The following is a 13,110-nucleotide window of genomic DNA, read 5'->3' on the forward strand; positions in this document are numbered from 1 at the left end:
TTCTGCCCAGATGTAGTCTGTCAATATTGGAGTACTTACTTATGTAAGGTCCTGCTGAGTTGTGACTCTTGTCAAGCCGATACGGCGTCTTACTCCTTTTCTCGGCTTCACGGGAAACCCCTACTTTCGCTCCGCTGTACGCGCCACTCTGCGTCTGTCTTGTACCCACGGGAGGCCTCCTTGCTCGGGGTCGCTTCCCGGAACTAGGGCCTTGTTGACCCCTGGAACGAGGACGCAATGTTCTCCTTCGAGGGTCAGCTTTGTCCGGAAGGGAAGGAAAGTAACCTTCGTTGAAGCGGCTGTACATATCCTGCTCGTTATTCGGTAAGGCGAGGAGCTTTTGAATGCGACGTGCCTGGGCGGCGAAGGAGGAAGCATGTTTCTGTCTCTCTTCGCTACTTCTTTCTCTGCTGTGGGGAGAAGCAGAAGGCGAAGATGAAGAAGACCGCGATGAAGCTGAAGAGCTGGAAGAAGACGAAGTAGAGAAAGATGAGACCGAAGAATGGCTTCTGCTCTTCTCAGAATCTCTGCTTGACGTGCGGTGGCTCGCCTCCTGGCGACCTTCCTGTGCATCTCTGGGATGAGAGAGATGTGCCGGCGCTGAAGACGCGCCAAGGCCCTGCTTCGCAGCTGTAGGGCCCGCATGCGGACGGATTGAGGAACGCCACGAGCATGGATGTGAAGACGGAGTATTTGTCTGCGGAATGGAAGCAGAAGACGAGGCGAGCGGCGAGGAAGCGCATGATGGGTTGAAAGAGGAGTCACTCGCAGTAGTCGAAGCAGAAACTTCTTTGAAGGGGGCAACCCCCTGAGGGGGAGGACTCTGACTTCCTGGAGAAGGGACTGAAGTTTTGAAGCCCGGCACTCGTGGCTGCACGCACCACGGCTCAAGCACAGGAGGTTTCACGACTGAGCTCACCTGCTGGTGAACATTTCTGGCGCCTCAAGACATCCCTGGCTGGACGTGAGCCCACACATACGAAGCAGAGTACCTGGGACTGGACAAGCGGGGGAGCGTCCTATTTATGCAATTGATCCTAGCGGCGTGAAACTGCCTGCTTGTATTAGAAGGCTTGTCCTGTTTAGTAGGCGTATATAAGGGTATATACGCGCCGTGCGCTCCGGTCGGAGTTTAGGATGTACTACCGAGGAAGCAGCAGCACGGACTTTGTTTGTCGCCACTGTATCGTCCCCCAAGTGTAGACTGGATAAAACCAAACATCAGTTGAAAAGCCGAGGACTTTCGTCTGCTCCGCGTCTATGTGTAGCGCAGTCATGCCTACATCGCTACGGTTGTTTGCGCACTTCATTTCATTATTAGTATAGACAACAGGAGTTGAGACACCAGAATTCCGGACACGCATGATAACCAGAAAAGGCCTTTTACAAGGTTTCCTTGAATTCCAATTGAGGTGTGTCCTGTCCTCTTCGATACCAATCGTCGACCCAGGGAACCCGCCTTGCGAACTGGAGAACGAAGGAATTGTCTATGAGGCTCTACCATCTCAACAGTGAAGGTACACTCAGGGCGGCTGCATAAACTGTGCTTGTCCTTTTACGCCACCCGACGTCGCCGTGTCCGGCGTTCTGTAAGCCGGAAGATACCCAAGTACTTGTCAATTGTCGATCGCTAGCGAGATAACCATTCAGAGAGTGCTTGGATTACCGGTCGCCCCATGTGTCCCCGAAGCGTCCTTTCCTCTGTGATTTCAAAGTGAAAGATTATACACATTGGCTTCCCTTCTCAGACTTCTCTTTTGTGGTGGCAGTCTTAGTAACGCGTGTCAGCTGGGGAATGTGAAGAAAGCATACGGGTCAGCTCGGCTAAGATCTCATGTTTTCTGTGAGAAACTAATAGCACAGCTAAGATGCAGGCGTCAAGCCTTGCCCGTCTCATACTATCAAACACGCCGGGAGAGCTCCCGATTTTACGCTTCCACTGCTCTTTGCTGCGTCTGCCAATGGCGTTGTATTGTCAGGTATGTGGGCTATACCTGCTTCCTGCGGGAACTTGCATACAGGCCTCGAAATACAGCAGTCCTACGTGCGAGTTACGAACTCGCCCGCGGTTCCTTCGGGCGATGTAGTGGCAGTCACTGCTTAGAGATCGGGCTTCTACGCGGCTTACCAGTGGCTGTCTCTTTGGATCTTGTCTCCAGTTTCGCGACATCTCCGCCCCTGTGTCGGCGAGCATCTCTGCTTCGATTTTCGTATCAGGATGAAGTCGTCCTCGGTTTGGCCAAGCTCTCCACTTGGAGAGAGTTTCCAAGATCTGTGAGTTCTCCTGCTCAACCTCTTCGAAGGCTCGGAAAAGCAGCCTCACGCTTTTGGAAATCCGCAGTGTCTCAGCTTGTTGCCGTCTCCTACGGCGCATGCGACGTTCCTGTTCCACAGCGACGGCGACCTCGCCTTCTGCTGTCCCATAACGGATCTCTTCTGGACTACACAGCCGACAACTCTGTGCAGGCAACCACTCCTGCTTACTGTGAGTCTCGGAATCGGCAAAAACAGAAGCCAAGTCTTGTATGCAGCCTGTTTGGGAAGCCTGCAGTGGAGCAGACACGTTGTTCATAGCTGTTGGCACTTCAGGTTCCTTATATGCGCCTTCACTCTGATCCTGAAGCGATACAGAAGTGGCCGCTCCGCTCTTGCCAGGATCGGCAACACAACTAAGACTCAGTTCTCCTGCCTGACTAGCTTCTTCACAAGACAAAGAGATCTCTCGGACTGTCGGCACTGAGCACATTGATTGCACGACAGGAGCGGTGGCATTTTGATCCTCTCCTTCCCTCGAACCAACTTCAACTGGATGGTTTGCGCCTTCAAGCGCACTGTCCCATTCGCAGTTTGTTGGTTTCCTCTGAACCTTATGAAAGGAGGAACGAGCGGCTTTTGTCTCCTGTAGTGTTTCCTCGTCTGAGTTTGCAAGACGAAAATAAACTTCTTCACCAGGCCTGAGAAAACTTTGGAAATATGACAATTCCTCGAGCTTCTCTGTTGCCAGTTTCGCAAGTCCCTCTAGCTTCCCTGTGTCTTCTTGAGATACCTGCTGCTTCTCGTGCATGCTCACGAGAGTAGCCGAGGAGAGGGATGGTAGAAGAACTGTACAAGAATGAGGCCGACGAAGGCGCTGCGTTTCCAGAAGGCAACGTTGAGAGTAACAACTGAAGGAGGGAAAGCCAAGCCGCGAGAAGTGAGATGGGACTATGGAGGAGACAGGATCCGAAGCCATGCTTCCTACTTTCAAAGGGACTGTGGCGTCGCCAGCGTCGAGGCAGGCCTCATCTTCTGAGAGAAGCCAGTCAGCTGTGCCAGCTGCCGCTGCTGCCGCTTGAGCAAGAGTGATTAGTGCCTCACTCCCATCTGCCGGTGCGCGGAACCTCCCCTCTTCTTCTACGCAGTGAACCCTGCACCAGCCGCCCAAGCGATTATCTGTGACACCTCTGGCTGCTGAATTTGTTTCAAGGTCCGAGGTGGTTGCAGAAAAAGAAGGACCTGGCAGGTGTGCTGACAGCACATCCCTTTTGACGTTGGGCTGGAGAATGTGCTGACGCTGGATTCGGCAGTGCACGGAAATATCGGACAGGGGACGTCCAAGGGGGAACAGGCGCAGAAAGCAGCTTGCGCAAGGCTGCAAAAACGAGAGCGCTCGACCGAGCACTGATGGGGAGAGACAGTTTGACCCATCCGTCGACGAGACAATGAAAGAAGAGCACAGGGGCAGCGAGGGGGGTATGGAGCACGCGGAGGAGATCGCAGCAGGCTGGACCAAGGGGACGGGGCCGGCGAAAGGGGAACAAGAAGACAGTTCAGACGAAATTGCAGAAGGCAGATGGCTTGATGACCCTGTTTGTCTTCCAAAGGATGGTGGTAGACCTATAGAGGTGGAACCAGCCGGGGCAGAGAAGGATTGGCCACTAAGAGCTGAGCTAGAGCCCTGGAGAGGGTGGAGAAAACGATGCCCGCATGAAAGAACAGAGCTGTCACTAGCAGAAACCGTACCAGATACCACCAGTGCATTAGCAGGAGACGAAGCGTCGTGACAGTGGTCAACGCGCAGAGGCCCAGACGTCGTGATTTGCAGCTGTGGAGCTGTTAGGGCTGCAGTCGGTACACCTTGCGGCTCGCTGATGAAGAGTTTCTCCGCGGGATATCTCTCGTTTGGTGTCTCTTTTTGCGGTTCTCGAGCTACGGGGACTGAGACACCAGTGCTGGCGGGGCCACTCATCACTGCCGGAAGAACAGACGCGTCCACTCCAGATTCCAAAGACCTTGAGATTTGCCGGCTTGTCCCAGTAGTGTCGGAGGTGCTCGCCGGCGTGTCTTCTGATTGCGTACCTTGTGTAGGCAGGACTCCCCTTGGCCCTGATTCTCGTCTTGCCTCTCGTCCTTCTCCGCTTAGCCTGGTTTCCTCCGTTGGTGTCTGGTCCCTTCCCTCAGTGGTGAACTCCTCTTTGAAGTCGGGGCTTTCTTTCGCCGGCGTTCCTGTCATTTCTCGCAATTCAACTGTAGTTTTCATTGGTGCGTCATTTGCGTCTCCGATGTTTCTTGCTTCTGCCGCTAGTCGGACAATAACAGCACTAGGTAGTTCTTCAGCTTCAGCTGCCGGCTGCTTGCGAGAATATGTTTCTTCGGCGCCAAGTTCTTGTGCCGCGTGCGTAGGAAGCTCAGCGGATATTTCCTTTTCTTTGCACTCACCGCTACTCACAACAGTCTTCGCTGCTGCGTGCAGTTCCTCTTCCTCTTTTTTTTTGGGTACTGGATCTTCGCTTAACTCTGACGTCCTAGCTTGCGCACATGAGTGGCCGCCATCTTCTTGTGGCCGAGATGTGGCGAAAGGCTTTTGTTCAGCAGTAATTTCACGTGCTTCATAGGCTTCGAGGCTGTCACTGTTTGTGGTTGCAAGAGTTTTAGCCTCTTTTTCAACCCTTTCGGGAGATCGCGAAGTGGTATTACGCTTCAACTGGATGTCTCCTTCAAGCTCCTTCGTTTCATGGTCAGCCTCAGTAAAAACCCGTCTTTCCTCCCTCTCGTCTGTTGGCTGTGACAGAACCCCCGGAGACTGTGGAGGCCCCCTGGCAGAAGTCTGAGAATCAAATTCTTCTCCTCGAGGCTCCCGCGCACGGTTCCCGTGTCCGCCGCCACCCTGTAACTGCTCTTGTTCTTTCGTCACCGTCACAGTCTGACGAAGAGGTCCATTGCTCTTGGCTTCATCGTTTAGAGGTGCCTGTCCTTGCATTCTGTCTCTGGTCGGGACTCCCGCTCGGGTGTCCTTAGAGCTTTCCCCGCTCGGCTCGGTTGTGCTATTCAGCCTTTGTACTGTGCGGCTTGATGTCCCCTGCGTCTCTCCGTCGTGTGTATCTTTCCATCGCTCTCCGCTTGTGCCCTTGCTATGTTGTTCCACCTCGTGTCCCTCTCCGTCACGTTTGTCAGTGTTTTCAAGCGCCGTGCTCTCCGGGCTGAAAGCGTTAGAGCCAGACAGGCTTACACCTGTCAGCTCCTTGGCAGTGTTAGCCATCGGCTCTGATACGCATCCGCCGTTTTCAGCACACGGTGAAAGACATGATTCCTTCTCGTTCGTAGCGTCTAGGTGCAGGCTATCACTGCCACGGGGTGGTGGCCGCGTAAGAGTGACGTTCTGTCTGGCTTCACCCAGCTGGAGGGACAAGGACTGCACTGACTCGCGGAGGCTCGAGCGGCCATCACTTCTGGGCTGCGGTTGCGAGGAAGCCGGTGCATCCTCAGCATCAGCTCTGTCGGGTTGGAACCCTGTCAGACAGGATAGCGGCTGCGCAGTCGAGCAGAATGGCGGGGGGGGGTTGCGAGAAGCAGCAGGTAGCGGACGTGAAGGCATCGCGCCGGGAGAACATGGAGATGATTCGATTGCCAGACAAGGGGTGAGGGACGAGGACACCCCAGCCAACAAGGGGCCCTCGGCGAGTTGCCGTCTTTGCGTTATAGTAGAAGAAGCAGGTCTGCTGCTTACCGCAGCCGCAGGTGGGAATCCCAGCTCGTCAGGAAAGTTCTCTTGAGTAAGACGTGCGGACGGCAGGCTGGTCACCCTCGGGCCTAGTGTGGCGCCTGCCCGGACTGGGGGCTTCAAAGAAGACACATCGAGAGAACAAGACGCTGTCATTGTCCCTGAGAGGTTAGTACACTGTAATTCGTTCGGCAGTCCGTCCGTCATCGAGACTTGGGAAGAGTGAAAAGTCGGAGTGCAGGAGACGTCACACTCTCCTGGAGGGAGACAGGCCGAAAAGGCGCTGATGGCTTTGGAGACCGGGGCTCCAAGTGAGTCCCCGGAGGGGACTGAGCAGCTCGGCAGGCACAGGAGAGAAGCGGGTAGGACAGGAGCAGCTGGAGGGACTTCCCGGCTTTGTGGCATCAACAAAGATGGGTCGTGGGGGGCCGCAGGCGACAACCCACCCCCACTTGTTGGGACACAAGATCGCGCCCTCGAGCCAGTCAGAGTGGAAGAGCTCACGCAGCAGGAAGAGGTCGCGGAAGAAGACTCAGAAGTAGTAAAAGGAGAAGAGGGGGCATTAGAAGAAAAGGAGGAAACAGCTGTCTTGCTTTCCCGACCAGCCTCCTTCCCAGACGTGCTCTCCTTGTGGAAGGGAGGGAGGAAAACTGAACCGGTGTCCGGGTTCATGAAAAGGGCCGTTGTCAAACCTTTGGGATACCGCGGCGGACACGTGCCCCGTGGGGAGGCACTTGTCAACTGAGTACCATCAGGGCACCAAGACAAGAGACAGCGGCATACGGTCGAGTCGATATGTGGCTGGGACAAGAAAGCGAACAGGAATTTCGAGCCGACCTTTTCAACTCTGGTTGTATTTATCCACATTCACGGTTCTGTGGACAGCGTACGGGGTCACACTCGGTTGTACGCTCCTGGCGCGAGTGTCTAGATGGTATCGCGGACTGGCGGGGCTGTTGCGGAGGGGTCTCTATTGACTGTCGGGGAAGAGCATGAGAGGTGTGAGAGGAAACCCTTTCAAAAAGGACGAGATATACCCCACAATATACACGAGAATGGCCACCTCAGCTCAGAAGAGACGCCATCTCCGTTGAGGAAACTGACTAACACAAACACAACAGTTTTGCTGGGGATACTTTGGTGAGTTGCTTTTCCCCAAAGAAAGAGTTACGACGACAGGAGTAGACAAGTGTCAGGACAGAACAGTCTTGTACAAGTTCAGTAAAGGCAGGACTGGAGCCTCAGCATCTCTGCCTTGACTGGGTCCCTTGAGCTTTTGCCTTGCCGCAAACGTACTAGTGATATTGGCCGTCCCCTGTACTGCTTTTGGCTTTTTCCCCTGCTTTAGTACTCCGAGGGTACATCGCGTGTTCAAGGGTGGAATTTCATATGTGGATCTGAACAGTGTATTACGGAGCGTGTGCATTCCCTTACAAAGGAGTAACAGCTTCCCTGCGTGCCTCACTGATTTGTACAGCTTTACATGAGCAAACAACAAACAACGCTAACTAGTTACCTGTTGCCTCATCGCTGCAGGCGTTAAGTGTGGTGTCATAACCTGAACAAGCCACTCGTCCACATCTTCCGCTTCCTCTGGTGACTCTTCTTCATCACTTTCCTCGATGTTTTGTTCTGGTTGACAAACTCCTGGTGAGTACATCCTGTGGTTCTCTTGGACCGACGCCACAAGTCCGGGGTAACTGAGCGCAGGCCGAGTCCCGCTTACGTTGTGTACCACTACCTCGGAAAGTTCTGTTTTCCTGGTGTCGCCGTAGTGGCCTCCGTTGACTGTGGCGCCATGACCCATTCTCTCTAGTCTCCATACGTCATGTTCGCTTGGCTCATCTGGCATCCAGAAGTCCTCTTTCTCATTTCGTCCTTGCTCCTGCTTGTCCAACACGTTCTCAGTTCTAGCTTCAGTTTGTTCCTCATGGTATGAAGAGAGTTCTCCACGCCGTGCTACATCTTGCTCATTTCCCCGCAATCTTTCCGGTCCCCTTCGCAGAGTCCTTATTTCTGTTTTCTTGCTCGCATCCGCCCCTTCGCCTCCCTTCCGCGTGGAAGTTTCCGGTGCCGCCCGAGCTTCCTGCACAGCTTGGACTGCTCTATCTTTTCCAGGGTGCGTCCATAACCCCCTCGCCTTCAGCACCTGTTCAGCCCTTTCTAGACACACGCCGCACAGCCACTCTTGATCATCTGGAGGCGCAAAGGAAAGCGGAAGGCCGAGGCAAGCCAGATGGAAGCCTCGTGTGCAGAAGTCACAGGTAAGTAAGGAGCAACATTGCTTGGTTGTGCAAAAAGATGAAGAGAGAACTCCTTCGGCGCCGGGATGTAGTCCAGACGGGTGAGTAACAGTGGAATTACAAGGGTACACCGAGCCACTCCTGGAGTCCTCGTCTTCCGCAGCTCTTCTGCCCCTCCGTTCGACTCCAGCGTGGTCTCCTCCAGCGCTTTCATTTGCGCCAGGCGGAGGCGACGACGCGCAGTAGGTGCCGAGGTCCCGCTCAACTCTCGGGGACTCTCCGGCATTCTGTGATTCAGAAGACAGCCTCGGAGCCGCCTGGGGAGGGGACGGAGCAGCACTGCCAGACTGGGGCAATGCGTCGGAAAAAGTTTTCGCCTCTAGTGCGGGCACTAGAGTGTCCGAGGTCGTAGTCTTCTCAGGAGGCGGGAAAGTCCCGGATGACGAAGAAGTAGTAGAAAGGGGGAAAGGCGCGACCAACGGAAGAGGGGTAGTAGGTGAGTCTGCAGAACGAGTTGCAGAAGGACAACTAGAGGAAGAACGGGGAGAACCAAGAGTGAAAGACTTGGCAGGGCGTTCTGAATCCCGCAAAGGGAAATCCAGTGCAGAATCGGCTTCCGCAGCTGGGGTTGGCCCAGCCGTGTCGGGTCGGCCGTCTCTCGTCGTGATTTTCTGTCTTGGTTGTGGTTGCTCAAGGGAACAACCAGGGCATCTTTGTTTAGTGCAGAGGTCACATCGGAAATGCCGTGAGGGGCCGCGCTGCAGCTGAAATTGCTTCAATTCTTCTAGTCGGTTTTGCGAGTCCGCTGGATCGGCAGGCAAAGCCGTAGGCGTGTGTCGCTTGGCGCGTTGAGCGCCTGGGACAGACCTGGGCGGGAACACGCAGCCTTCTTGCAGGTTGACCGAAGCACTGTCGTTTCCGTGAGCGCCCGCATCACTACCGGAGCCCCCCGCCGCGGTATGGGGAATCGAACAGGTAGGGGGAGAAGACTGAGGAGCAAAAGAACCGGCCGATGACGATGCGGAGCCTCCACAGGCAGATGCAGTACTGACAGGTGAAGAAAGAGGCGATCGTCTGACAGAGGAAGGCTCCGGGTACTGGATAGTAAAGAAAGGTGAGAGCGAAGTCAGTGAAGATGTGAACGGTAAAGGCGGAGAAGAGGCCCACGCAGCTGCAGCCTTCCGCATGAGTTCTGTTGCTTTCAGGCGAACGGCACTTCGCGCCGCTTGCAGATAGGCCTTCTGCTGTCTTGCTGAGAGTCCAGAAAACCGATCAGCAAAGAGCAGAGCTCCGGGGGGAATGGCGACGCCCGGGATAGAACAAAGAAAAATATGTGGCCAGCCATTCACATATACCTGAGAAGCCGGAGGAAAGAAGGCACCAGGCATACAAAGTCTGCCTCTCGGATGCCAGCGTCACTTCATGCACTGCGCAACAGGACTGCAGAGGGCACACATTTACTTACGTCTCGTCACGCCCATGCAGCGGTGAAAAAAGAATAGCAAAGGCACGAAGGTGTGGCGACAGCCAAGCGAGCACGCAGCATAGGGTACGGGTGTGCTGGCCTCTATCTTCTTTGGAAAAAAGCGCCGTCTTGCAAAAAAAGTGAGGCGCAGCTTCGGTTCTGTCAAGTGGCCTAAGCTCACCCGCTGATGACGCACTAGCGACAATAGTTGGAAGTCGCGATAAACGGGCACCCACCAGACGAGAAGTTGTGCAAGGCGATTCTTATATGCTCACGTGAGCAATAAAATCCGCACTCGCCCTCCACCAATCGCGGTACAGCTACTCGAGTGTTCGGAGCGGTGTGCGGTTCCACTCGGCTTCTCAGCTTTCTGCATGTCCTAGTTCCTGCCCATGTAAGGAAACCTTCCACTGACTGTTCTTCTGAAACGTGATGGCGTCTGCAATATTGGTAAGAATGCTTGAGAAAGGGTCTTCATTGCAGTATGTGATGGAAACTTCGTCGCAGTGGTAGGGTTTGTTTGCAAGTAGGGGCGCACAGTACAAAATCAGAAGCCGGTTCTAGGCTTCACCTCACAACAATTTCCGCACTTGCATCCCAAGTTGGTGCTGACACTGCTTGAATGAAGCTATCTCTATACTCTTCGTCTGCGGGCTCACCACGTGATACGCACAGTTTGGGATCACGTAGGTGCTGCCAGGGATGCCCAGCAGTCGAGGCACGACTGCGTCCATAACGCACGCGGCGGGGCAGGGGCGTGACCCACTGTGAAGACAAAGCTCAACGCTTTTGGAAATGCTCGAGTCACTTGGGTCTGCTGTGGTCCTTGGTGAAAGATACAGGAAAGCGGCGGAGCTGGCCTGCTTCCTGGTGCCTGGGTTTTGTTCCTTCCTTCGAAAGCCATCTGTTGGGCATGACATCCGGCGAGACAGACGAATAACCCATGTGCCAAGAACTTTGTGCAGCCTGCGGGGAAGGGATCCCCGCACCGTTTTCAGTCCGTTCGGTTCTTTAGCCGAAGCCATCCGTTCTGAACCCAAACACTTTAGCTGAGTCAAGCGTGCGCACTCCGTGTGGCGGTCGTCTATGTGCGGGGAAAAGGTCTAATGGAGAGGGGTGTATCTATCGCGAGGTGACCGAACTAAATAGGGCGGCACTATAGACTCATCTCAAACGTCTCTCCTGAAACAAGGGCGGGTCCGGGCCTGGCCCAAACTTTTCAAGAAGCAGCCGATTCTTGAAGAGGCAGTGGACTTTTGACAAGACTCTTGCTCTAGCCGGACGCGTTATTGACTTACCACGCAGTGGTGCTCCGGTTTCCGCAACTCCCGAGGAACTGCCTTCATGTGCTCGAACTTCGTCTGGGGCCACTGCTGGTTCTGCTTCTTGAGTGTCGGATTGTATCGTGCCGGGCACCGAGAGAGTCGGGAGCGGAGTCGTGTACGCTTTGGAGAGATTCCGGGATGTCGCAGGCACGATAGTGCCGGACACGTGCCCGAGGACCACTGGTCGCTGCCAGGCAAAAAGCAAGAACCCGTTTTAGTCGGATGTACGCTGACCTGGCAACGAGCCTGGTTATCACGCAACTCGCCCGAGCGGTACTCAGCTCAAGCTCTCCAGGTGCACGCCACAGTAAACAGGTGAGTTCGGTACGAGTCAGAACCTTATGTGATTTCACACCTAGGCCGACGTGAACATACGCATGCGCAGGCTGCTGAGATTGATGGACCAGAGGCATGTCAAGTCGGAATGAGCAGAGTAACGCCGCTTCGGTCTGGCGACGTGTCCTAGGCTTTTTTCTGGTTTCGTGCACTGGAGCACGATAAACGGGCAGACTGGTAAAAACTACACTCCTAGATCCGTTTTTATCAGCCTACGGTCTCTGAAGCGGAAACACCCTTGGCGTTCGGGCTGAGACGGGCAACAGCAACCTGGCGTAACGGCTGTCCGGACCGCCTCCAGATGTGTAGATGGGCGAGTGCTTCTGAGTCGACAGAGCAGACCTCCACAGGTGACGAACCCGCACCAGCAGTTAGGGCAGCTAATAGCTGGCTTTCTAATTTAGCTGCGGAACAGAGCAACGAAAAAGCGCTTAGAAAAACACTCAGCTACACACCTGAAGTCCGGTGCTGCATGAGATTCCGCGACCAGGTCGACGGCCCGGTCAACGTTGCGCCCTCGGCTTGGTCAGCCGATGCGTTCTCCGCTGAAGTGGAATTCCCATTGACATCCTTAGCGGTGTGACATTGCAAGACCAGCTGAGTATGCGCCATAGTGAGTGGTCCCCAGCAACACCGACGTCATGACGAGTGGGCGCCACGCTGCCAGAGAATGTCTCTTCCGGTGCCGCGTCGGAGCGCCTTGCACACACGTCGACGAAATACGGGTGATGGGCCCGACACTACGCCCGCGGCAGCTCAGCTCATGTTTCGCAACCACCTTCGTACAAAGACGGCATCCTAGGTGCCTGATCTCAATAGTTTTTCGTGGCATCACTTGTAGAAAATGGATTCGGAACTGTTTTGCATCTTCCAACCACGCTCGCTGAAAGATTAGAGCTTACGTTCTGCTGTGCTGTTGTAACCGTGTGACGTCACTTGGTGCGGCGCCACTCGCTGGTTCTCACGGTGCCGGCCCAGCCACGGCTGCTGAAAATTTTTGAGTCCGTCTTGGGTTTGACGGCGAATCTGCTGATATGTACTGGGGCACATTCGCGGCCGCTCGCTGGGCTCCTGAGAACCATGTAAGTGGTGCTGTTCACAAGCTGCTTGGTCGTAGTTTGATTTTTGCTCCTTATGAAAGCACATCTCTCCTGGGCAGACTATGGTCCCGCAAGTTCTGTTTCGCTCCTGCGGCGCGCTTGTTACTTGTTGGCTCAGTTCAGAACATGGCGCTAACAGCCCGGATGATTCGGAGTGTGCACGTTTAGTAGCACTGTCAGGTGAGGACTTCGTATTTCCTACAGCTCTTGGAGCCTCAGATGTGCTTCGCGGTTGTCGTCTCACAGAAGGAAGTGCAGCGGACACTGTCCCACCCTTAAGCTTCTCGCTTCGCGCTGGCACCTCAATCAGCCGAGCCGAATAGCATGGGGATTCGCTGTGGACCTCGGACAGTGCAACGTCGACACCGAACTCTGCAAGCCTCCCAGGATACATGCGGACCTTTAGCGTATCAGACTGGAGCGTGTATATCGGTCTGCGGTACAGTCCGGGCGAAACTGATCCTCTGGTTACAAAAGGGAAAGGCGACAACTCGGAAGCAGTTTCGGCCAGTCCCACGAAATCTGATGTTACTCCACTGGCGTCTTCACGAGACTGGGAACGAGAAGTCCCAACCCGCTCGGACTGAGCAGCGGTCTCAAGATGTGCCCGTCCTTCAGGCACAGACGTGCCCTGAGTATCTGTGGACTCCCCCCCCGAGCG

General features: G+C 54.8%; 1 protein-coding gene across 1 annotated transcript; it reads right to left on the bottom strand.

The window, feature by feature from the left end:
• Positions 1 to 40: 40 nt before the first annotated feature.
• CSUI_010804 (uncharacterized protein) lies at positions 41 to 9,578 on the bottom strand (the record flags this gene model as incomplete). The annotated part of the gene is made up of 4 exons (XM_068070905.1): positions 7,497 to 9,578; positions 4,339 to 6,721; positions 2,129 to 3,876; positions 41 to 871 (listed from the first exon to the last, which is right to left on the bottom strand). Coding segments are annotated over exons 1-4 (6,876 nt in total), but the record flags the coding sequence as incomplete, so codon positions are not given.
• Positions 9,579 to 13,110: the final 3,532 nt, after the last annotated feature.

Source organism: Cystoisospora suis, assembly GCF_002600585.1.
Source record: "Cystoisospora suis strain Wien I chromosome Unknown contig_8392, whole genome shotgun sequence".
NCBI classification, from domain to species: Eukaryota; Apicomplexa; class Conoidasida; order Eucoccidiorida; family Sarcocystidae; genus Cystoisospora; species Cystoisospora suis.